Source organism: Monoraphidium neglectum (genome assembly GCF_000611645.1).
Source record: "Monoraphidium neglectum strain SAG 48.87 unplaced genomic scaffold scaffold00610, whole genome shotgun sequence".
In the NCBI taxonomy this organism is placed as follows: Eukaryota; Viridiplantae; Chlorophyta; class Chlorophyceae; order Sphaeropleales; family Selenastraceae; genus Monoraphidium; species Monoraphidium neglectum.
The window spans coordinates 1-23113 of NW_014013018.1; the positions used below are offsets into that span (position 1 = coordinate 1).

At 67.1% G+C, this 23113-nt stretch overlaps 5 protein-coding genes across 5 annotated transcripts; 2 read left to right on the forward strand and 3 right to left on the reverse strand.

The window, feature by feature from the left end:
• Positions 1 to 173: 173 nt before the first annotated feature.
• Positions 174 to 1006, forward strand: MNEG_4404 (peptidyl-tRNA hydrolase, PTH2 family; the record flags this gene model as incomplete). The annotated part of the gene is made up of 3 exons (XM_014047116.1): positions 174 to 192; positions 412 to 542; positions 845 to 1006. 3 exons carry the CDS (start codon positions 174 to 176, stop codon positions 1004 to 1006), a joined length of 312 nt encoding a protein of 103 aa, XP_013902570.1.
• Positions 1007 to 1293: 287 nt separating this feature from the next.
• On the reverse strand, positions 1294 to 4826 carry MNEG_4405 (hypothetical protein; the record flags this gene model as incomplete). The annotated part of the gene is made up of 9 exons (XM_014047117.1): positions 1294 to 1473; positions 1910 to 1999; positions 2257 to 2321; positions 2592 to 2667; positions 3042 to 3158; positions 3352 to 3435; positions 3700 to 3870; positions 4170 to 4546; positions 4766 to 4826. The coding sequence occupies 9 exons, from the start codon at positions 4824 to 4826 to the stop codon at positions 1294 to 1296; spliced, it is 1221 nt and encodes a 406-aa protein (XP_013902571.1).
• A 4696-nt stretch (positions 4827 to 9522) lies between these two features.
• MNEG_4406 (hypothetical protein) lies at positions 9523 to 12183 on the forward strand (the record flags this gene model as incomplete). The annotated part of the gene is made up of 2 exons (XM_014047118.1): positions 9523 to 11233; positions 11426 to 12183. The coding sequence occupies 2 exons, from the start codon at positions 9523 to 9525 to the stop codon at positions 12181 to 12183; spliced, it is 2469 nt and encodes an 822-aa protein (XP_013902572.1).
• Positions 12184 to 12671: 488 nt separating this feature from the next.
• MNEG_4407 (hypothetical protein) lies at positions 12672 to 16985 on the reverse strand (the record flags this gene model as incomplete). Its single annotated transcript, XM_014047119.1, has 10 exons — positions 12672 to 12954; positions 13214 to 13318; positions 13482 to 13577; positions 13829 to 13890; positions 14103 to 14246; positions 14583 to 15266; positions 15552 to 15666; positions 15966 to 16144; positions 16412 to 16735; positions 16980 to 16985. 10 exons carry the CDS (start codon positions 16983 to 16985, stop codon positions 12672 to 12674), a joined length of 1998 nt encoding a protein of 665 aa, XP_013902573.1.
• Positions 16986 to 19090: 2105 nt separating this feature from the next.
• On the reverse strand, positions 19091 to 23072 carry MNEG_4408 (hypothetical protein; the record flags this gene model as incomplete). Its single annotated transcript, XM_014047120.1, has 6 exons — positions 19091 to 19990; positions 20286 to 20498; positions 20888 to 21107; positions 21351 to 22255; positions 22494 to 22601; positions 22926 to 23072. 6 exons carry the CDS (start codon positions 23070 to 23072, stop codon positions 19091 to 19093), a joined length of 2493 nt encoding a protein of 830 aa, XP_013902574.1.
• Positions 23073 to 23113: the final 41 nt, after the last annotated feature.

The window sequence follows — 23113 nt, forward strand, 5'->3', positions numbered from 1 at the left end:
CTGCCCCGCCAGTGAGCGGCCCTCAGGGGGAGGGCTGGGGCCAGCCGCAGCAGCAGCAGCAGCAGCAGCAGCAGCAGCAGCAGCAGCAGCAGCAGCAGCAGCAGCAGCAGCAGCAGCAGCAGCAGCAGCACGAAGAGCTGAAAATGGTGTTGTGTGTCAACAACGCCTTGGGAATGGGCAAGGGGAAGATAGGTAGGTAGACCAACAACGCACCGCGGCTCCCGGGCGGTGGCAGGAGGCAAAGCGTGCCGGTTGTGCCTGCTTCTGCATCGCATGGCTGTCGTCCCGTGCCCGTGGCATGCTGTGTCGCCCGCCCAGCGCAGCTTCAGACTGGCAGCGCGCGGCAACGCGCCGCCCCCGGCATGCCCCGACCCACTTGCGCGCCGCGGGCGTCTGATGTCCGCGCCGCAGGTGCCCAGTGCGCGCACGCGGCGGTGGGCATCCTGGGCCGCTACCGCGGGCGCCACGAAGCGGTGTTCAGGCAGTGGGAGGCGAGCGGGCAGCCCAAGATCGCGTTGAAGGTCAAAGATGAGGAGGCCATGGTGAGAAGGGAGTGGATGGGGTCGCCCATAGGACGGCGCTCCCGCCTGTCACCCATGAATGCCTTTTCAGCCGAGTGTGACGCTTTGCTTTTGGCGAGGGGGGTGCTCTTGACGCAATTCGGTAAACGAAGGAGCTTGTGCAATTCTCTCTCTGCAAAAAGGCCGCCGTTCCCACCAGCTCAGGGGCGGCAAGCACGCGCTTGCTGCCTCCAGGGGGTGCCTGGACAGCAGCCCTCAACACCGCATTGCTTCAGGGTGCGGGCCACCCCACCCCCCGTGCCCTACCCCCTCAACACACGCAGGCTGACCTGGCGGAGCGTGCGCAGCAGTGCGGGCTGATGTGCTACATCGTGCGCGACGCTGGCCGCACCCAGATCGCCGCAGGCTCCCAGACGGTGCTGGCCATAGGGCCCGCACCCAAGAGCCGCGTCGATCAAGTGACCGGCCACCTGCCACTGATGTAATTGGTTGCCTGCCACTAATGTGACCGGCCAGCTGCCGCTGATGTGACCGGCCAGCTGCCGTTGATAGCACCGGCAGGCTCCGTGCTTGCGCTGCCCCGTCACCTCCCCTCTGAGCTGACTGCCTTGACAACTGTGCATCGTCATTGCATACAAGCCTGGCTTTGACGCATACCCCGTGAGCTTCCAGGAAATTACTGTATGCACAATCACCAATCATTGCATCAAAATATGAAATCCTGCGCTACTTTCAAAACTCAGCGGCGCCCCGCCGCCGCGAAAAAAAAGCCTCAGCTGCTCTCCGCCCCGCCGCCGCCGCCGCCGCTGCTGCTGCCGTCCCCGCCGCCGGCCGCGCCGGGCGGCGACGCTGAGCTGTCGCCCGCCATGAGGCGGTCGAGGCGCTCTGCGTCCAGCTCCACCAGGCTGACAATGCGCAGCCGGTCCGTGTCCTCGTCGGTGGCCCCCAGAATCTGGGTGGGGGGACGAGGGGTCGCGTTTCGGTTGTTTGGGGGGGCGGATGGGTGCGACACGCGACGCGAGGGCTGGGGCTGAGCGGGATGGGGGCGCCGGCGCGGTCGGGCGCGCGGGAGCGAGGGGTTGGGGGGCGGCCAGCGGCTCGCAGTCGTCAGGACGGCCTGTGCAGCTCGGGTGCCACGGCAGCTCAAACAGGCAAACCCTCCGCCAGCCTCGAGGACAGCGTCTCACAACCACACCTGCCCCGCCCATGGGGTGCGCCCGACTGTGAATGGCGGTGCAATCAACAACTCGTGCCGACGGAATAAGAAACATCCTTGGCCCGGGCTCGCAGTGCCCCGAATTGAGGGCCCCCAAACCCCCAGAGGCTCGCAACCGGTCCCTGCACCCAGCACGCCGCCTGCAGCGCGCCCCCCTCTGTGCCCGCCGCACCAGCCGCAGATCTGTCGTTTTAAATGCGTCGCTGTCGTGCGCGACCAGGGGGTCGTGCTCTGTCAGGTACAGCATCTTGGAAAACAGCGCCTGGGGGGAAAGCGGGATTCGGGGGCAGCCGTTTTCGGGGGAGGGGGTCGGATCATGGGGGCCGGGGGAGGGAGATCAGACGGAAAAGCAAAAGGTCGATGAGGGGGCGGATGAGAGGGCGGCGGCGCGGGGTGGTGAACGTTTCCGTGATGTTTTGATGAGAGGGAGGAGCGTCCAGCGGGAGCGGAATGTACAAAAGGAGGTCGCACGAGCGAGCGCGTGCAAGACATCATGCAGTAAGGTATGCGCACACAGACCTGGCAGGTGGCCTTGCGCTGCAGCCCGCTGGCAGACATGCCCTCCGTCGATAGTATGAGGGTGCCTGGTGTGTTTTGAGGGGGGAGGAGGGAGCGGACGTCGCAGGTATGGGGTAGAACGCTGGACACGCCGTGTTTGCGATCGCCAGCCGGCACTGCATCGCTGCCCGTTCTCATGTAATAAGTTCGCCTGCGCCCCGATGCGCCCGTCAGACACCAACGCCTTGGCGACGCTCCTGCAGCAGGCTACCCACGCCCTCGCCTAAGCTGAACCAGCCAATGACCCTACACCCCCCGCCCCCGCCAAGCCAAGGCCGCGGCCGCTCAGCACGCACCGTATTTGTCGTATATCCGCTGCGCGCGCTCCCTCAGCGCCTCCGCCACCTCAGCGTCCCCCAGCCCCAGCGCGCCCTGCGGCGCAGCAAGGCCACGCGCGTAGAGTACCATCGGGTGCGGGCCGTGAGGCGGCGCCAGGCGCATATGCAGCGGACGGCCGCGAAGCCTTCCCTCTACGGTCCCCTCGCTCGAACGGCGCCGTTCCCCGGTCCCGCTCCCCCAGCCACAACCAGCCGCCTGCCTCCCCGCCCCGCACTCTGCCCGAACGGAACCGCGAGACACTGCCCGTCAGCCAGCTGCGCCGTGCCTGCCGCCCTCTCGTCCCATAGACGAGCCCCAATCCCCATCCAAACCCATGGTCAGCCAGCCGGGCCGTGCCTGCCGCCCTCTCGTCCCAAAAAGTAAACCTGACCCCATGCAAGCCCGCAGCGCCGCGCCGCCGCCCGCACCTTGAGCGCCACCATGTCCGCCACCGCGTCTGGCCCAAACTTCCTCTCGCGCAGCACGTACCAGAGGTACTTCCTGAACACCTCCACGGGGGTGAACCCGCTGCCGCGCTGCAGCCGCTGCGGGGCGAGGGGAGAGGGGGCCGAGGTGGCGCGGGAGCGTGAGCCCGAGGAAGCGGAAGCTCTGCCGTTTCGCCAGCCCCAAGCCCGGCCCCCACAGCGCCGCCGCCGCCGCCGAAGCCACAGCCACAGGCACAGCCCACGGCTGTCCCCGCTCCTCGCAGCGGCCCCCTCGCTGCGTGCGCGCCCCTACCTTGGCCACCGCGGGCGTGAGCTCGGCGCGCCGGTCGGGCAGGTACTGGCTCAGGCCCTGAACCAGCTGCTTGTTGCGGTCCACCTGCATGCACACGCACACACGCACGCACGCACGCACGCACAGCACAGACACCGCAGCTGAGGGATCCGGGGGATGCGCTGAAGAGCAAGGCTGGCACACAACAGCTGGAGCGATAGCAAACACCCAACCCGGCTGCCGACGACCCGAGCTCAGCAAACGGACGGCCCGTTCAGCGTGTGCAACCCCTCCGCCGCCCTCTCGCGCCTTCCCCCGACCCGCTGCCCCCACGTATCCGCGCGCGCGCCCGTGCCGCCGCGCGCACACCGTCCGCCGGCGCTGCGCCTCCACTGTGTTTGATTTGAGCCAAGTCCGGTACACCGCCACCGCAAAAGTAGCCCCGAGCAGCGCCGCCGCCCCGAACGCTAGGCCCTTGCGTGTCGCGGGCGCCGTGAGCAGCGCGCGCGCGTCGGCTGCGTAGTCCGCTATGCCGCGCACCTGGGGGAGCGGTGGTGAGGGGGTTCACCGGGGTGGGGGGGCGAGGCCGTGCAAAACGACAGGGGCTGGAAATCATGGAGTCCAGGAACAACCACGGCGCAAGCATTGACTGATGTATCTTGATTTTGGGGCCAGCTGATGCTGGAAAAGTTTTGCCGTTTGAATCCAACGCAAGCCCTCGCTCTCTCGCTTTGAATTCGCAACATCGCCAGCGTCGCCCGACGCCGGCCCCGGGCCCCCCAGTCCAGGCAGCCCCAGACTGGGGAGCCCGGGGCCGGCTCCCCAGTCGAATCACCCACCGGCTCCTCAATTTCTATCTCCTCATATTCGACAACCTCGGGCTTCGCCGCCCGCCGCGCTTGTCGCACTGCTTCCACAACAAAAGCCCGCCCGTCGTCCGCCGGCCCCGCTGCCCCCGCCCCAGCAGCAGCCGCGGCAGCGGCGTCCGCGCCCGCCGCCGCGGGAGCGGCGGCGACGGCCGCAAGCGCGTCGTCGGGCGGGGGTGCTTGCAAGGCTGCGGCGGGGGCCGTAGCGACGGCTGCGGTGCGCTCCCGCTTGGGAGCGGCCTCTTCGGCGTTCCTGCTGCCCTCGCTGCCTTGCTGCTTGCCGCCTGCGATGGCCCTGCCAAGCTTGCCTCCGAGGTCGGCGCCAAGGCCCCTGCCCAGCGCCTGGGGCCCTGCAATGCAGTCGGAGGGGGCAAGTCAGATTTCACTTGCGAGGTATGGCATGCAATCGTGCAGCTCGACCAGCCTGCGGCGCGCGGCGAATGCGCCGCGCGGGTGGCAATCCTGGTGGTGGGCAGCAGCCCATTGTAGGGGCAGCCCGCTGCCATGGTTGCTTCGCATCAGCGCTGAAGCAGATACGACATGGCATGAGACGCTTGAAGCAAACTCACTGAGACTCGTGCGGGCGGCGCACCCACGCAGCACGCCTCTCGATGACGAGAGCCGCTGCATCGTCGTCCCACTAGATCCTAAAGCGCCCCTCAACATAGCAAGAGCCCCGTGAGCACCCCGATGCAAACTGCACTCGCAGATCCTTGGCCTATTTGGGGGGGCTTGATATCATAGGTCAATCATAGTCCGATGTCAATGACAATTGGCCCATACATGAAGCAAACAGGACCGTGTCGTCGGAATGGCCATCTTTTCAAATCGGGTGACCACGACCGACATGTCACGTTGAAACAGGCTATCATATCAAGTTATCACATTGTACACAAGATTTGTTTCGAAGTCAACTGAGGCTCTCTTAGGATTGCCAATAGGTCGTCCTTGCCGTTCCATCAGATCGCACGGGAGCTCGAAAGAAGAGGACGGCCTGGAGATAACATGGCGTAATGAAGGCTCTGTAGCTCTGCTTTAGCAGGACGTACCTGCCAAGAGAGGCCGCTATGAGCAATCCAACAAAGCTGTCCTGCGTCCTTGGCGCGAGGGACGCGGGCACTAAGGCCGTTATCAAAGGCCTTGAGCGTGCGCACAAGTGCCAGTTTCTGCAGCTCAGGTGCGCGGGCGCAGGGACGCGGGCGATATCGCTGTCCTTCCCACCGCGCTCAAACTGGTGCACGACAACGGCGCATGCGCGCACCGCCGGCCTCACGTGGTCCCTGTGTCGCTCTTCGCGCCGCAGGCAGCAGATGAAGCTGTGTCGCCTGGCGCACGAGCTCCTCCGCCACTTTGGTCTTCCCGCTTGCGGCGCAAAGGCGGAGGGCGCGGCGGCGCCCCATGAGACTCATGGGATGGCGGCGGCAGCAGAGGGTGCGTCCTCACCCGCCGGCGGCGACGCCAGCGACGGGTGGCAGGTGCTGCTGTACCCCGACCTCTCGGCGCATGGCCACCTGAAGAACACGTCCTGGAGCCCCTGCTACCCCCATGACGTGACGGTGAGGCACCTGACGACTGTGCAGTGGCGACGCGCCGCCCGGCCGTATTGAGAGACAGCATGCCTTGGAGCCGACAGCAGGACGGCGCACGTGTTTTCACTCATGTCCATGCGAGCAACGCTGTTCGTGGCCCAGCAGCTGCGCCTGCCATTATCAGCCGCAGCCCTGCTCATCCACTCTCTGCTTACGTGCTGAGCCTGCCCTACTTGCTACGCCTGCAGCTCGCAGACGTGTGGGTGATGATGGGCCGCCCCGAAGTAATGTGCTTCCAGTACACCCTTGTGTCCCCAGCCGACCCCGAGTCGCCGCCAGCCGCGCAGCCGCGGCGGCCGCCGCTGCGGGAGGTGCAGGAGGATGCGCCGTTGCCGCTGCAGTTTGGGCCTGCAGAGGGCTGCTGCGCCGGGCGCAGCGGCGCAACCGGCCCGACTGGAATCGCTCCAGGCAGTGGCGAAACGTGCCACATTGGCGCGTGCGGCAGTGGCACCATCGCTTTGCAACCTCAATGGCAGCAACCACCGGCCGAGCGGCACAGGACGCACCCACGACAAGGAGCGAGCCAGCAGCAGTCAGGCTCCAGGGGCCAACCCCTCTGCGGTGGGGTAGGCGGACCGGTGGCTGCTCGGGCCACCGTCAGTGCTGCAGATCGCCCAATGTCGGCGCAGCAGGGCCAGCAGCAGCAAACGGCGTCTTGCCGGCACCACAACGCAGGGACAGATGCAGTGGTGGCGTCGTGGGAGCACCCTGATGGCTGGCGGGAACAGCGGCAGCGCCCGCCAAGCAGGGAGGACCTACGGCCATGCGAGCGGGAGTGGCCAGGATGCGCAAGCCAGCAGCACGCGCAGCGACAAACGGGCCAGCGAATCTGGAACCCCTCTGCGCCTGCGCCCTCGGCAGCAGCTGCAGGCACCAGCCAGCGCCACAGCAGCAGCGGGGTGCGCTCGCAGGCGCCTGGAGGTAGTAGCCAGGGGCGCGGCGTCGGCGGTCTTCTGCCGCCACCGCCACTACAGCAGCAGCACCAACATCAGCATCAGCCGCGGCAGCGGTTTTTGGGCCCGCCGGCCCAACTGCCCCTGGCGCCATCTCCCTCGTCAGGCGCCACTGGCGGCGCGCCCAGGGGCCCGCCCCTCGCTGGCGGCATGATGCCGGTGCGGCTCGCGGACGGCAGCCAGGGGCTGCTGGTGCCGTTGGGGGACGGCACGATGAAGCTGATAACGCTGGCAGACTTCCAGGGGGCGCTCAGCGGCGGCGGCGCCGGCGCAGCGGTCGCTGCAGGTGAGCGGCGCGGATTGGGATGCCAGCAGGCGGCCCCTCAGCAGCAGCAGCAGCAGCATCGGCAGCAGGAACAGGGGCCACCCGCGTGGCTTGCGGCAGGCGGCGGCGGCCAGGGGGTGCGTGAGCGGGTGCAGTGGGCGCCTCCAGAGTCTGACCTGGATATCGAGCGGGTGGGCGGCAGTGCTGAGGATCAGATTGAGGGGCACCTCGCGCCCCTGGCAGGTGGCAATGGGGACGAGGGTTACCCTCCCTCGCCGCAGCGGCAGCAGTTTGAGAATGAGCAGGAGCAAGGCTACAACCACAAGTGCAGGGCTCTCGACCCGGACGCGAGAGCGAGCGGCGGCAAAGGCGGGGTGGCACGCGCCAAGGGCAGCGCGCGCGCGGCGCAGTCGCACTGCAGCTCGGCCAGCACGGCCAAGGGCGCGCCGAGGGGGTCTGGCGGCAGCGGGGGCCGCGCCGTGGCGGCCGCAGGGGCCTGCGCAGGCGACGACGCGGGGTGTGGAGGTCAAGTAGAGGAAGCTGGCAGCGAGGACGGCGGCGACGCGTGCAGCAGCCAGGAGAGCCCGCGGCGTCGGCATCCCGCGTCAGCGTCTGCCGCGGCCGCAGGAGCTGGCGGTCGAGGGCTGTCAGGCCTGAATGCAGGGTTCGGGGGCGGCGGTGCGGCCGCGGGCAGCTGCAAAGACCAGAGCTGGCGGCAGCAGGTGCGGGAGCAGCAGGGAGACGAGGCCGGGCCCACAGGCACAATGGAGCAGTGGCAGCGGCAGCCGCAGCTCGCGCCGTCGCATCTGCCGTCCAGCCCGCCGGTGCAGCCGCAGCAGCCGCAGTCTCAGCAAGCGGCCGGTGGCAGGCCACAGCTGCAGGTTGCAGACAAGCAGTCGGCACTGTGCCACCACGACGCGCGCTCTGAGGGCAGCCAGCCTTCGGTGCCGTTCAGCCCCCACATCGCGCCGGCCGAGGTGCGGCGAGGCGGGGGCGGCCTTCTGCCGAGCCGCCTGGGCAGCGGGCACCTGCATGCGCAGCACATGTCGCCGGCAGGGGGGGAGGCACGCGCGGATCAACCCGCAAGCCTTGGCGGCCAGCCGGCAGCTGGCGTGCTAACGGGGCCGGGTGAGCCACAGGCGGCGCTGGCGGAATTAAGCGGTGGCCCCACCATCAATCGCCCTCAACGGGACACCGCAGCGGCGCCGACACCCTTCGGCACGGCTGGCGCCGGCGGCGGCCTGTGCCATGAGGCAGCCGACCCCGCGGTGGAGCAGCAGCAGCTGGATCAGCCGGGGCAGCAGGCGGGCCTGGGAGAGGTCGGCGCCAGGACCCTGTACCATCATCAATTTCAGCAGCAGCAGCAGCAGAACCAGCATCGGCGAGGGCCTTGGCAGCTGCAGCAGGGTTGCTGCGTGCAGGGGGACGAAGCTGACGCAGCGCTGGCCCTGAGGCCGCCAGGGGTAGTTGTTCTCACGCCCAGGAAGCCGGCCCAGGAGTTGGATGGGCGCTGGGGCGGCCCAGGGGCGGCCAGTCTTGTGCAACCGCCTGCGCTGTCTGTTGAGCAGCAGCCGCTGCCCCTCCCGCAGCAGCAGCAGCAGCAGCAGCAGCCGCCACTATCAATGCCGACGCTTACACACCAGCAAAATGTGCAGGCACAGGTGCCGATACAAAGCGAGGGAGCTCCACACCATCATCTGCTGCCGTCAGCGCCGTCCCTGCAGCAGCAGCAGCAGCAGCAGCAGCACGCTGTAGGTGCGGCCGGCAGCCTGGGGACTTCAGGTGGGTCCTCTCTGCCAGCCGGCGTAGCACAGGATGCAGCTGCGGGGCAGCTGCAACAACAGCTGCACCAGACGCCTGCCCACCCTCAGAGCACAGTGAGCGGAGCTGCGGGATTTAGCGGTGCCAATGGACCCGGTAGCGGTGCGTGCACAGCTGCGGGGGAGCATGAGCGCAGTGTTGGCGCAGCTGTGCAACCGCCGCCGCCGCAGCAGCAGCAGCTGCTGCAGCTGCAGCACAAAGGGGCTGCGGTAGCGCCAGAGCCACAGCAGGCAGCTCCGGTTGACGCACCAGACCACCCGCCCCCGGCCGAGCGCAGTGGAGCCAGCAACGCGACCGCGCAGTTGGTGCCGACCAGGGGCGCGGGCAGCAGCAGTGCGAGCGGCGGGGCGCTGCAATCTGCAGGCCCGCGGCCGCAGGCGGCGGCGCCCGCAGCCGCAGATGTCAGCGTAGGCGCTGCTCGCGCTTGCGGTGCGGGCGAGCCCGACACTCCCAGGTTGTGGGATGACTACGGGGACGGCGGTTACGATGACGCCCGCGCTGACGAGGATGGCGGCGGCGGCGGTGGGTGTTGCGGCTCCGACTCCGCAGACGCGGGAGCCTCTGGGCCGGCTGTGGAGGATGCTGAGCCAACCAGCACCAGCACAGGCGACCGCCGCCACCACGCGCTGCTGCAGCAGCCCTGCAGGCGGGGCACGCAGGCGACCGGCGCGATCGGCGCTGGTCCTGCGCGGGGCCAAATGGTGGGCGCCTGCGACGCGTCCAACCTGGGATCTGCCAGCCTGCACGGCTGGTGCCACGATGGCCCGCACGGGCCTCAGCCGCCTTTGCCGGCGCCCGCGGCAGCAAATCATGCGTTGACAGCGCCCGCGGCTGGCGAGGCGGCGCGGCCCGACGGCCCCACGGCGGCGGTGTCCGAGCGCGGCGCGGACGGTGCGGAGAAAAACGCGGCAGGGGGCGGCGAGGCGCTGGCGGCGCTGCTGGGGGACTTCGAGGGCAGCAGGCTGGTTGATCTGGATGGTATTGCAGAGGTGCTGGGCGGCGACTCGCGCCCCGGGGCGCCGGCAGAGGGCGGCGACAGCCGCCACAAGCGGGAGCGGCGAGTAAAGGCGGAAGCGGCCCCGCATCACCAACAGCAGCAGGCCATTGGAGCGCAGCTGCCAAGCGCGGGCGGCGGCGGCGCCAGCAGCGGGTGCGTCGACCTGCGCGGTTTGCTGCAGCAGGCTCGAGACTCGGTCGAGGCGCCTTGGCGGGTCACGCAGCAGCAGCCGCAGGTGCCACTGCCGCAGCCCGCCGCGCCGCAGCAGCCGCAGCCGCAGCCGCAGCAGCCGGCGTCGGCTGCGCCGGCGGTGCCGCCGGCGGCCCTCAAGCAGCAGGAGGAGTTCCTAATCAGCCTGCTGATGCAGCAGCAGGCGCTGCAGCGGCAGGCAGCGAGGCAGACGGCGAGCGGCCTGACGCCGGCGCTCGCGGGCTTGCAGGTGCAGCAGGGCCCCGGCGGCAGCGGCGGCGACGCGCGGCCGAAGAAGCGGCGGCACCGCAGGACGCGCGGCGTGGCGCACGGCGCGGGCCAGGCTGGCGGGGCAGACTGCGGCAGCGCAGCGGCGGCGTTGATGGCGACACCCGCCAGTGTGGCGCATTGTGCAGGCGTAGGTGTGGCCCCTATGAGCACCAGTGCAACTGGTGACGTGGCGAGCGCTGCGCTTTTTGCCACGCCGGCGGCAATGGTCTTTCCGGTGCTCCGAGGGCAGCAGCTTCCGAGCCCGCCCCCCTGGCAACTGGAGGCCCTCGCGCCGGCCACCTCCCCCAGCGACGCCGCGGCGGACGGCGGCCCGCACAGCCACAAACGGGCCGCCGCGTTCTGCGGCGCCGGGGCGGCGGGCGGGACGCAAGCGGGCGGCGGCTCGGCGCAGAAGCGGCGGCGGTGGCAGGATGGCGGCGAAGTCTATGAGGACGACGAGCCGATGCTTTGCACGGATGAGAATGATGAGGACTGCCGCTGCTGGGGCGGCGACGGCGACGACGACGGCCCGGATTCGGCGCCCGCCGCGCGCCGCAGCGCGCGCATCGCCGCGGGCAAGGGCCCCGGCCCGCGCGGCCGCGGGGTGTGGACGGGCGCCGCCGCTCGGCCGGGGCTGGCCGTCGCTTCCATCGGCCTGCTGCCGCCAGAGACGATGGCGCGCCGCATCCTGTCCGACGCGTTCCCTGCCGGCCCCTTCACCCGCGGCGACCTGGAGCGGCTCGGCTGGCAGCCGGCCACCGCGGGCTGCGGCAGCGCCGCGGCGGGGGCGGCCGCAGATCAGGAGGATACGGGCTGCGGCGGCGGCGGCGGGGGCGGGGACGTGGGGAACGGCTGCACGCCGCCGGGGACGCCGCCGGGCGGCCTGCGGCTGACGGGCCCGTCCGTAGAGGCGCTGCTAGCAGGGGACGCGCCCAGCCCCTTTGTTACGCCAGGTGTGCGCTCGGTCGCGCGTTGCGTGGCGAACGCTGTTGCCATACGCTCGCTGCCTCGGATCGCGGCCGTTCCTGGGCTCCAGTGCAACGTCAACCCTGCAGGAACGCAATCAGGTCGACCTGTCTCCTTGCTGTAGGTGTGCCTATCTTCTGAACGCCGCGGTTCCGACCAATATACCCAACCCCCCGCAGGCAAGCTATTTGGCCCGCTCGAGCCTGGCCGCGGCGAAGTCGCCTCGCTGGTCCCTGCAGCAGAGTGCGACACGCTGCTGGGCCCCGCGGGTTTCTCCCCCTCCTCCATGCTCGGCGGCAGCCGCTTCGAGTCCCTGCTCGCGTCGCTGCCCGCAGCGTCGCAGCAGACCGGCGCGGCGGCGCCCACCGCGCAGCAGCAGGCCGGCGGCGCTGGCGACGGCGTTCGCGCGGCCGACCAGCCGACCGACTTTCGGCGGCTGTATGATCTGCTCGCGAGGGACGGCACCAACAGCAACCCCGGCCAGGAGGGGCCGCCGGCCGCGGCGCCCACCCTGATGCCGCCGCCGGCGGACCGGCCTCTGGCGGCGGCCGTGCCTGGGCTGGCGAGCAGACAGGGGCCCCAGCTTGAGGGGGTACAGCCCTGCAACCACCGGAACCCACACCAGCAGCAGCAGCAGCAGGGGGCTGGCGAGTTTTCATCGCTGGTGAACCTGGACATTGGGGATGCGGCAGTCGCCATCGAGGCGGCCGGAGGGGAGGACGCTGACGTGTCGTTCCTCCTGGGCGGGATCCACAGCCGCAGCTGGCTGCTGTCGCCCGCCAAAGGGGCGCCGGCCGCTGCAGGGGCAGCCGCGGCGGCGGCGGCGGCGGCGGCGGGGTTGGGGGGAGGGGCAGGTGCTGGGTTGGGCGCCATGCGGGTGCCCAGCGGGGGTTTTGACGCGTCGCGGCCGTTTGCCGCGCTCTTTGGCGGCCGGTGAGGGCCTTGTAATTGTTGCTGTCCTCAAATATCTGCCGCGTTTCCTGGTTTGTGCATCCAGGCAAGGGTTGGTGCGTCCTTTGGGGCTGCCTGCCACTCACATCCACAAGTGCCTAATTTCTTGCTGTCACACAATGGCTTCCTGCCCTGTTGCGGGCCCGGCCCGCATCGCGTCGCCACCTCGACGCAATCAAAAACGCGCCATGCCAAAAAAGTGCATCATCCCTTTGTAGGGCGCCCGCTCCCTGCCTGCCGCTGCCCCTTGCAACTGTTGTACGTCCCCTTTCATCTGCGCAGCCATGCATCCACAGTTTGATCTTTGTGCGCTGCCTGCTTGCATTTCAATTTTGTAACACGCGGTCGGCAGACCCACGAATGCGTTTGACCTGCTCCAGCAGAGGCACCTGCATCCCCCAACGCACCGCGCTTCGAGCCGCTCAGCACACCTCAAGGCGCTCTTGCAGCAGTACACGAGCGGCCCTTTCCCTGCTAGCGCCGCCGCGCGAGCACCACCACAGCAGCATAGCTTAGCAGGTGCTGCACTCCCAGGTACGCCGCTAGGGCGCCGACAGACCCCCCAAAGCTGCGGTCAAACCCGTAGTACCGCAGCACGGCGTCCGCCCGCACGCCGCAGCCGCCGCCGCCGCCCTGCATTGCGCCGGCCAGCAGCGCCGCGGGCGGCAGGGCGGGCGCGCCGGCGGCGTTCACCACCAGGCCTGAGAGCAGCGCGGCTGCGCCTGGCGCGAGGCCGCTGGCGTCGCACGCAAAGTCCCTGGGGTGGTGGCGGGATAAATGGGGGCCGGTTGATGGTGCGTTGGTGCGTGGGACGGAGAGATGGACAGGGGTCGGGGATGCCGCATGGGGGCCGACAAAAGACAGGGAGCGAGGCGCATGGCTCGCAGACATTCCTGATGATGCAATGGGCTTGCCTTGTGAACCCCCATGTTCAGCCCCAGAGAAGCCGCTGGTGATTCGAAAGACACCTCAAGCCCTTCGCATGTGTGCTATAGTGCTGGGTGTGAGCCGCCCACCTGCCCGCAAACTCCACCACCGCCGTGCCCTCCAGGGCAAAGTACATCGCGCTGACGTGGCGCAGCTGTCGCTCGGGGCAGGGGCAGTGGGCCGCGACGCCGGCGCTTGGGCGCGGGGCGCGGCACGGGGCGCGGCGCGGGGCGGCAGCCGCAAGCCAGGCGCGGGTTCGCTGATCCTGCACCCCAAATGCAACTCGCGAGGCGGCGAGCCCGCTGCGGAGATCCCCAGTGCAGGCATCTGGTCTGAACTGGCTGTCAAGATCTGCACAGTGCGGCACGCGCGCGCACCTGGGCCAGCCAGCTGTACCGCAGCTCCCCAAAGACGACGAAGAACCCTGAGAAGATCATCTGAAGGGAGGTCCATCTTTGCAGATGCCGCACAGATCGGCGTTGGGCAAGGGGATGTCATGAGAAAAAGGGGTGTTCAAATGTTGACAGCAAGACGCACCCGAGGGCCAATGATCGGTGGTGGCAGAGCAGAAGTTGGGCGGCGCGCGCCCCCAGTCAATCAAGCCAACGGGTGGGAGGAAGAGATGGCTGGAAAAGGAGGAATTGATGCCTCATGCTGGATAAGGAAGGCAGAGGGGCAGGGGTGCCGTGCTCGGCTTCACTCACCCGATGGCTAGCATAAAGGCTGAGTCCTGGTGGGGCGTCAGCAGCACAGCCAGGTGCAGCATCTGGCAGGATGGGCGGCAGCGGAGGGCAGGGCGAGCGCCACGCACATAAGCATGCAGCATGCCGCAGGGTAAGGTGCAGGCGTTTAAGGGCATGTCGGCCTGGGGCTGCAGCCAGCTAAATGCAAATCAGAAGGCGCATGCCGAAATTCAACACCAGAGCATCGAGCCGGGTGTGCAGTGCGGCGCAGCATGCGAGCCCTGGCAGCGCGCACCTGCGCCCCAATTAGGTAGGCCAGCACGCCCAGCGTGCAGCTCTGCGCCGCCGCCCAGGCGCCGCCCCTGAGCCCTGTGAGCCCGTAGGCCACCAAGTGGAAGCAGGCGGACGACAGCACGCCGAAGGGCAGGGTCGCTGCCACCTTGTACGGGGAGCAAATGACAGAGGCGTGGGTGCGGGGTCGCGAGCGGAACGCGGTTGAGGGCGTTGTTGCAGCAAGCGAGGCGGATGATGGCGTGCGCCCCATCCACACCTGATTGACCGCTGGCCCATCGATGCACCCCCGTGCGGACAGGGCGAATGCACAGCCTCGGATATCGAGACTGCAGCGGACGTTTGATGACGCGCCCCTCGAGGGCCCCAGGCGGGCGGGCGTCCCCGGGTGCGCGGCCCCCAAGACCCCAGGCCCTGGCTTGGAATCCCCGCCCGTTCACCCCCATACAAACCCAAAGACCCGCCGCCAACCCGCAGCGCAGACCTTCGCGAGGTAGTAGGCCGCCGGCGAGTACAGCCGCGCCCCCGCGTCGCGCACAAACGCCTCCTTGCCACCAGCCAGCAGCGAGGTCGACAGGAACGGCATCAGCAGCAGGAAGCACAGCGAGCTGAAGAGGATGTTGAGGCGCGCCCGCAGGCCGGAGGCCGTGTCGGGGATGCCCTGGAAGCAGAAACCCACAAGGGCAGCCACCCACACAAACGTGAGCGTGCGGCCGGCGACGTCGGCGGGGTTGCGGGTGACGAGCAGCAGCTCCCTGTGCGCTAGGGTCGACAGCTGCGACCAGAAGCCGCGGCGCGGCGGAGGCTTGGCCGCGGCGGCTGCGGTCGGGGCGCTGCTGCCGCTGCCGCTGCTGCCGTCGTCGCTGCCTGATGCGGCCTCGAGCAGCGCCAGCTGGCGGCGACGCAGCTCCTCCTGTCGCAGTTTGAAACTGTCGGCGACTGCTGCCAGCTCCTCTGCAGAAGCCGCCTCGCCGGCGCGGCCGCCCTCGCATCCGCTGTCCTCTGATACTGCTCCCAGCCCAAAAGCCGACGCCAGCCCAAGCGCCCAGTCTGAGGGCAGTCCGTGGACTGCGGGATCGTAGGTGCGGCCAAGGGACTCTCCTAGCCAGGGCGCCAGGCCGGGGGCGGGGCCGTTGAACAGCAGGTAACCGTCCGCCAGCAGGGTCACCTGCGGCAACAGGCACCAGGAGAGATGGTGACTGGTGGGTAACACGGCGCGCATCGGTCAGTGCAGCACCGACAGAACCAAGCCGTCCCGGCCTGCCAGCGAAGGCTGCGGTCTTGCTTGGTCGCAGCTGGCGGCGCCGACGCCTGGCCACCGAGCCAATCAGGGATCCCTCACGCCCGTCTGGTCATGCATCAACCCTTCACGTTTGTGCTGAACTTGAATTGACATGCAAACGCTGCTCGTTGAATGGCAACCCTTTCCTGACCCTCACACCGCAGGGCTCACCGCATCAAACATCCCCCACAGCACCGCCGCAGGCTGGTGGATGGACGCCACCACCGCCTGGCCGTCCTGCCGCGTCATCCCCCGCACGTGAGCCATGACAGAGCGCGCCGCACAGCTGCGGCCGACGCGCGTGGGGGCGTGGCAGGTGAGTGTGTGTGTGTGTGGGGGGGGGTGTTAAAGCATATGTGAGCCGAACGCATCAAACCGTGATTCCTGTTTCACATCACTCGTTAGCCCAGACCTCTTGCTGCGTGCTTGCCAAGTGCTTTCTGAGTGCTTGAAGCAGCACCTGCTGTGCTGTTCTTGGAGCAGCATCTGATGTGCTGGACAAACCCTTGGCATCTCACCAAACCTTGTGCATCAAGCACTGGCTCTGGGCCCACCACTCTCAGTCCCCCATTGGCTGGCCCCCACCTGTCCAGGCCGCTGGTGGGCTCATCAAGCAGCAGCACCCTGGGGCGCCCCAGCACGCCGCACGCGATCGCCAGCCGCTTGCGCTCGCCGCCGCTGAGGCCGCGAAGGGCGAGGCCGCCGGGCAGCACGCCGCCCACCTGCACGGACGAAACCAGGGACAGGCGGATATCATACACCCCCTGGACAGTTGACACGACGCTATCCACGTATTGCCTGACGAAGCAAGTAAAGACAGAACCCATGCCAATCACAGCACCGACGTTGATGACGAGATATTCCAGAAAAAGAAAAGCCCCCAACACACCTTTCGTGCTGAGCAACTGGTGAGCCACAAGGCTATTACAAAACCCAACAATGTTGATAATAACCCCACAATGATAATTCCCCAATCAACGACCGCTCGTAGTGGCCAAACAAAGCCGGCCAGCGCAGCCGCCCCCACGCACCAGTGTGTCCGCCGCCGCCCCCAGCCCCATCACTCGCAGCACCGCCTCCGCCCGTGGCCGCCCCGCTGCCGCCACCCCCGCCGCCGCCCCGGCCGCCCCGTTCAAGGCAGCGTTGCGCACGGCTGCGTGCGGCGGCAGCAGGGCCTCGTGAAACCGCACCACCTCCAGCACCGACAGGGTTGGGGGGAACGCCCCGTCCTGCGGGACAAACGCCACGGCGCGCCGGCTGCGCGGCGCCGAGACACGGCCGGCGGCAGGGCGGCGTCTGAGGGACAGGACCTCGAGCAGCGTGGACTTGCCCGCGCCGCTGGGGCCCAGGAGCGCCTGTGGGCGCGGGCGCGGGTGGCCAGGTGGCAGCCACCGGGTGCGGGTGCGTTGCGGGGGCGATTGTGCGTTGTGGGGTGCGATGATGCAGAAAAAGGGGCGCACACCCTTGCGAGGCAGCTTTCCTGCATTTTGCGGTGCGCCTTGGTTTTCAAGCTGCCCACGGAGGCATGGACTGCGATTGCAGTGCTGCCTCTACAAGAAGCGCCGAGGCACGGCGCCGAGCCCAGGTGCGACCGCCCACCTGCATCTCCCCAGCGGCGGCCTCGCCGGACGCATCCTTGAGGACCCATTTGGCACCGGCAGCCGTTTTGTAACATACGCCGACGCCCTCCCACCGCATCGCCGCTGGTGGTTCATCGAATGCGTCCGCAACGACCACCACGCTCTGAGTCGCACCGGCGCATCCCTTTGAGTCGTCGTTTGCGCCCGATGGTGTCCTGCCTGCTGCTGTTGCTGTTGCTGCTGCTGCTGCTGCTGCTGCTGCCTCTGCACCTGGGCCTGCTGCTGCTGCTGCTGCTGCTGCTGATGCTGCTGAAGTTCCGCTTGCTGCTGCTGTTGCTCCTGCTGCTGCCCCTGCTGACAAGGCTGGTGCTGCCAACAACACCGAGAGCGGGAGCGGGTCGGTGCCGCCGCAAAAGACGTGCAAGCAACGCCTGAGGTTGTGCTTTATTGAGGGGTTTGCCAAGAGGAAGGTGTGGATGAGGAAGGCGAGCGCGAAGGCATTGGCTGCGACAAGGGTGGGCAGCCACAGCGTCAGCTGGGCCGTCCCCATTGCAGGGAGAGGCGCTGCTGCGTGCAAATGACGCACTGCTTGAGCACAAATCCTGTATCCGGGCCCGTGTTAGGGGCTGTCGGAGAGGCACACCACGCTTTGCGAGGGGTTGTCGGTCGTTCCGAGACCCGGCATTGTGAGTTGAGATTCGTGATAGTTACCGCAAAGGCCGAAACATAAGAGTGGAAAATATCGTATATGTGACGCTTCAACAGGCCTGCCGATGCTCTTGGCCCTTGCCGTCTCTGCCTGGGACCAGTCAAACGTGGCAAGGTTCATCAATCCAGGACAGTCAGCACCGCACCAGTGTGCCCCCACTCACCTCAACACCCGGCGTCCGCCAGCGTGCCACTGCGCCACCTCTCAAAGCGATGATGTAGGTGGTTAGCGGGCTTGATGCATGAAAGTGTTTGACTACAGGCGGGCCAAACATCAGGCAGTGGAAGCACGGCAGCCAATTTTCTTGCAATAAGGAGCTGGCAGCTGGCCCATTGCAATAACCCACTCACTGCTTTGGCTATCCACATAATCTCGTTGCACTCATCCCATCACCCCCAACAGTAGGCTGGCCTTGACGCAACGGAGCAGGATGTGGTGTCGATATGGAGAGTTACAACGCTTGCAACCCCTCCGAGAGGCATTGAAAGAGCCAGTGCTCCCATTCTACGGTGGCTCACCCCTCGCGTTGTCCGGGGCGGGTCAGCACACATTAGCGCGGGCACGCGCTGCGCGCCAGCGGGTCAAGAGGGTTTGGCCTCCCTGCGTTGTTGCCTGCGCATGGCATAGTGCAGCGCGGCACCGCGCGGCTCGGGAATGAGGTATGCGCGGGCACGCCCATTTGCGGCGGGACGCGACAGGCGGCGCAGGGCTGGCCTCCGTCGCCCTTGCGAGGGTTTAGGGCGCAGACCGCGGCGCGCGCCACATGCAGCCGCTCTTGCTCCCGCTCAGCTGTGCCGAGGCTTGTAGATTTGTGCGCCAAAACCTCGCCACTATCATTGGCGCGGGTGCCTGCATCTATAAAGGTGTCATGCAATGCACTCCCGAAATAAAAAAAGCGGCCGCGGGAGGTTAGCTGCCGCAAGCCGGGGCTGCAAGCATCGCAGAGCGGCAGCCAAAGGTCACAGCATAAAGGCCTGCAAAGGAAACGCGAGAAGCTGGGAGGGGGTGTCACTCCTATCGCGAAACAGACGCACGTGCCCTTGGGGCCGCGCAGCCGCCCCCGCCAAGGTGGCGTGGCTGCGGGGCTGGCGGGGGCGCCTGGGCGCGGCTTGGTATGCTCTCGCGCGCGCGCACGCGCGCAGCGGACACGGGCGGTGGACGCGTCTCGACGCGGGGCGCGCCAGGCAACAGACGACGGATGGAGCGCCGCAACCGCGGCGATTGGTGTGCGAAAGGGCCGAGACAACTGGCGGCAGAGGCGTGCAAGGAGCTTGAACCCGCGCTCAAGCGCATGATTCGATAGCCCAAGACATGATGGCAGACGGCCCGAGTTAGGCCGCCCGCACAGCCGCCTGCCCACGCGGCGGCCAAACAGAGAGAAGACGAGGCAGGATGCGAGGTGCGAGGTTGTCGCTGACCCCTCACACGCCCTCCCACCAGCGCTGGCCGGCCGCGTCAGGCGTGCCCTTGACCTTGAGTGCCATCGTCTGGATGAACCCGTTGCCCTGCTGGCACTTTGCCATGTTGATGTCAAAGTTGACCAGCCCCGCCAGCGCCGCCGAGAAGCCGGCCGTGTTGAGCAGGCTGACGCTGTTGGCCGGGTTGTTCATGTCGCGGTCGTCGCTCCAGGCGTCGTCGTCGTCCGGGCCGCCGACCAGCGCGCCGCGCAGCGGGTTGTAGTTGGGGTCGGTGGTGTAGTAGGCCGACTCCCAGGTGCAGTCGGCCACGTCCGGCGGCGGGCAGGAGCCGGCCTTGTGGGGCGTCTTCTGCGGCGACACGGCGCCGTAGCCGGTGACGTACGAGCGGCCGGCGTCCCCGAGCATGTAGCCGATCTGGTTGCGGGACCAGCAGGCGTAGAGCATGAACTTGGAGTCCAAAACGTCCTTGGCCGCGGAGAGCACGTAGAACGCGGCGTTGGCCGTGTGCTGCAGCGTGCCATAGGGGTAGGCCTTCGCGAGGGACTTCTTGGTGTAGTAGATGTCCCCAGTGCTGGACTTGGTGTTCATCCAGGTCTTGACAAACGTCTTCACGTTGTCCTTGAAGAACTTCTGCTCGGGCGTGCCCTTCAGCGCCTTGGCGAGCAGCAGGTCGAGCGCGGGCACCACGTTCTCGTAGTTGAACATGAAGGGGTTGGGGTTGATGTGGCCCTCGCTGCTGGTGGTCTGGTCGTACAGCACCAGCGCGTCGTTGAGGTAGTTTTCGTCACCCGTGGCCCAGTAGATCCAGACCGCCGCGTACGCCATGTCGTCGTACATGGAGACTGAGGGGTAGGTCTTGCCGCTCTCGACGTATTTGGCGTAGTAGCCGCGCCACCGCTGGGACTGCGTATGGATAGCATGGAAAGGTTCATCAGGGTTAAGGCCTGTCAGAGGGCGTGCATGCCTGCATCACCGTGATGGTGTTTGCTGCTGGTCAACCCGTGGTCAAACGCAGGTCAAACCTTGTCGACAGACACCCATACGTGCGCAACGGGGCCGCCGTCAGCACGCTGACGCCGCACACCTGGCAACACTTTCACTTTGCTGGCCACGGGCCGTGCTGCTCAACCATCGAAGCCACCCGACAGCCCTCCAACTCAAATCAAGAAAGGGATCCCTTGTCAATCATGCAACCTACCAGGGCGTAAAGGGATATGGCCTTCTGCAGGTACACGTCTGCCACCTGCAGCGACTCGTCCTGGATCGCCACAGCTGCGGATGCCAGGGCGGCAGACACCATTGCGACGGCATCGCCGCCGGGGCGGGCAGCCGAGAGGTATGTGGCGGGGCGAGCGCCCATGTACTTCTCGGGTGAGCCCCAGTAGGCACGGTCCTTGGTCATGTCACCGACCTGGGGATTGAGGGCATGGGTTGGTGATGCATCATTGACAATATGAACTATGTATACATGTATATGCGTTTATGTGTCAAAGAGAGTGAGTGTGTGTCTGCGTGCGCGTGTTTGTCGGTGCCTTGTTGTTTGACCACGGGTGAGTGCGTGTGAGTGAGTGAGCGAGCGAGTGAAATTTGATCAGCTCCATCGGGTGGTCAGGGGCGTAAAAGCAGGCCAGGACAGGAAAAGGGATGCATGCCCCAGGCCCCGGTTTTCAAGGGCTTTGCGGGGCCCTACAACCTTGCCCTTCCACCCTGCACAATTCCCTGCAAAAAGCCCCGCAGCCGCTGAGCCCCCTTGCAGTATCGCCAGCCGCCCCTCACACAGATCCCAGTCTCAGCCCTCACCTGCGCGACCACAATGGGCTGCATGGCGGCGCCGTTTGCCGAGATGTTGGTGACCGAGGCCTTCATGAGGTAGTCCGCCCCCCAGCGGATGGTGTTGGCGCCAAAGTCGGAGTTGCCCCCGACCTTGTAGCCCTGCTTGAACTCCCAGTAGGCCCAGGACAGCATGGTGGTGGTGAAGGCCGTGGTGTAGGAGAGCTTCAGCATGCCGCCGTCGTCATACCTGGCCAGGGGAGGTTGATTGGGGGCAGGGGCGGACGGCGGGCGCAGGGCATCAGGGTTTGCTGTATCAACGAGCTGATTGGAAAAACTGTGTAATTTCACACAGCAGACAAGCAGAACAAAGCAGTCAGGTCACAGGAACAAGCGGATGCGCCAGCAGCCGCTTGGCCGCACGCCGCAACAAAGCTGCCGGCCCAGCATGCACCCCACCAGCCAGCCCTGGCCCGCGCGGCCGGCCGCGCACCAGCCGCCGAGGAGCGAGTAGTTCTTGCCGTTGGGCAGCAGCACCGAGTCCCACAGCCCGCTGTTCCCGCGCCACGGCGTGTTGCTGATGCGGGGCACCTTGCCCGAGCGCTGCGCCTCGAAGAACTGCAGCGACACGTTGAGCACCTGGCTCATGTTGTAGTCGTCGGGCACCAGCCACGTGCAGAGGATACCGGCCATAGCCACAAGGTAGGACAGGGTGAGGCAGAAGCTGCAGAAGTCCTCAAAGAGGTGGCCCTTCTGGTAGCAGTAGAAGATGAACAGGCTGGGCGGGATCATGTTGTAGACGGCCCAGAAAACAGAGAGCATCAGGTAGAACTTGAAGTCCCCCTGGGCGGTGAACGGCTTGTCGATAATCTGGAACAGCCCCACCACCGCGGTGATGAAGGAGAAGGAGAAGGAGACCACCAGGATCCAGGCGTCGAGCGTGCCCTCCATGTCCCCGACGTTGGCCGGCGGCCGGCACCAGCGGCGCGCTGCCTTGGCGCCGCGGCCGTCGTCCTCGCCCTTCTTCTTGGTGGACTTGAACACGACCTTGCGCTTCGTGATCTTGCGGATGAGCACGTTCACGAGCGCCTTGGTGAAGGTGAACCACAGGAGGTGGCAGGACACGATGCAGAACCACAGCGGCTTGATGTGCTTGCGGTTGGTGCAGTATGATGTCACCAGCGTGCTGGCCGAGAAGTAGAGGGTGGCCGCCAGCGCAAATTCGCGGTTGAGCACCAGGGGGTACACGCCAAACACGAGGGCGACGAAGGGCACCAGCACGGCGCAGGGCACGGCGAAGGTGTTGGTGATGTAGGACCAGGTGACTGAGGTGTACAGCAGGCGCATGCCGATGGTGAGGCCGGTGTCGAAGAGGGGGCACGCGCGGCTGAACAGCACCTGGTGAAACAAGGGGACAAGGTTTGGTTTTAGGGGCAGGGGTGGGGAGGGGCTTGCTGGTTTGTCAAAAGCGGGGCTGCAGGACCGTGGCTGCGCAGGACGCAGGGCGCAGCTGCTGATGATATGAGATCGCCGCCCCGTGAAACCTGCCCACCAGCCCCTCGCTCAGCCGCGGCCCCACTTGCTGGCTGCACTCACACCAACCATGCCCGCCCCTGCCGCGCCCTGCAAGGCCCACCTGCATCTGGCCCTTGCACCAGCGCGAGCGCTGGCGGAAGATGTTGCGGATCTCCTCTGGCGCCTCCCCAATGGCGAGGTACTCGTTCAGGTAGCCGGCCTTGTAGTGCTGCGGTGGCATCAGGCATGGTTGTGTGTGTGTGAGTGTGAGTGTGCTTTGTGTGTTGACAGTTGCATGTGTGTGTGTGTGTGTGTGCGCGTTTGTTTATGTATATGGGGTTGCGATGCCAGAATGAGGGGGGCCTGCACAAGCGAGCTGGGCACCGAAAGGCGCGTACCTGCGCCTCAGCCCCCCGCCAGTCATGGCTGCTGCGAAGTCACATGCAGCCAGCACACAGCGCATGCCTGCCCACCGGCACGGCTGCAGCGGCACGCGCGCGCGCGCACAAACACACACACACACACACACACACACACACGCGCGCGCGCGTACCTTGGCCTTGAGGATCATCCCCAGGGCGTAGTCCTCAGTGATGGTCCAGGTAGGGAAGAACCCGCAGTCCGCCAGCGGCGCGCAGCGCAGGCAGAAGTTGGTGCCCGTGCATGCGATGTAGCCGAGGGCGTCCGTCCCGGGCAGCATGTACTCCCAGAAGGACAGGTTGAGGTTGTTGAAGATGTCTG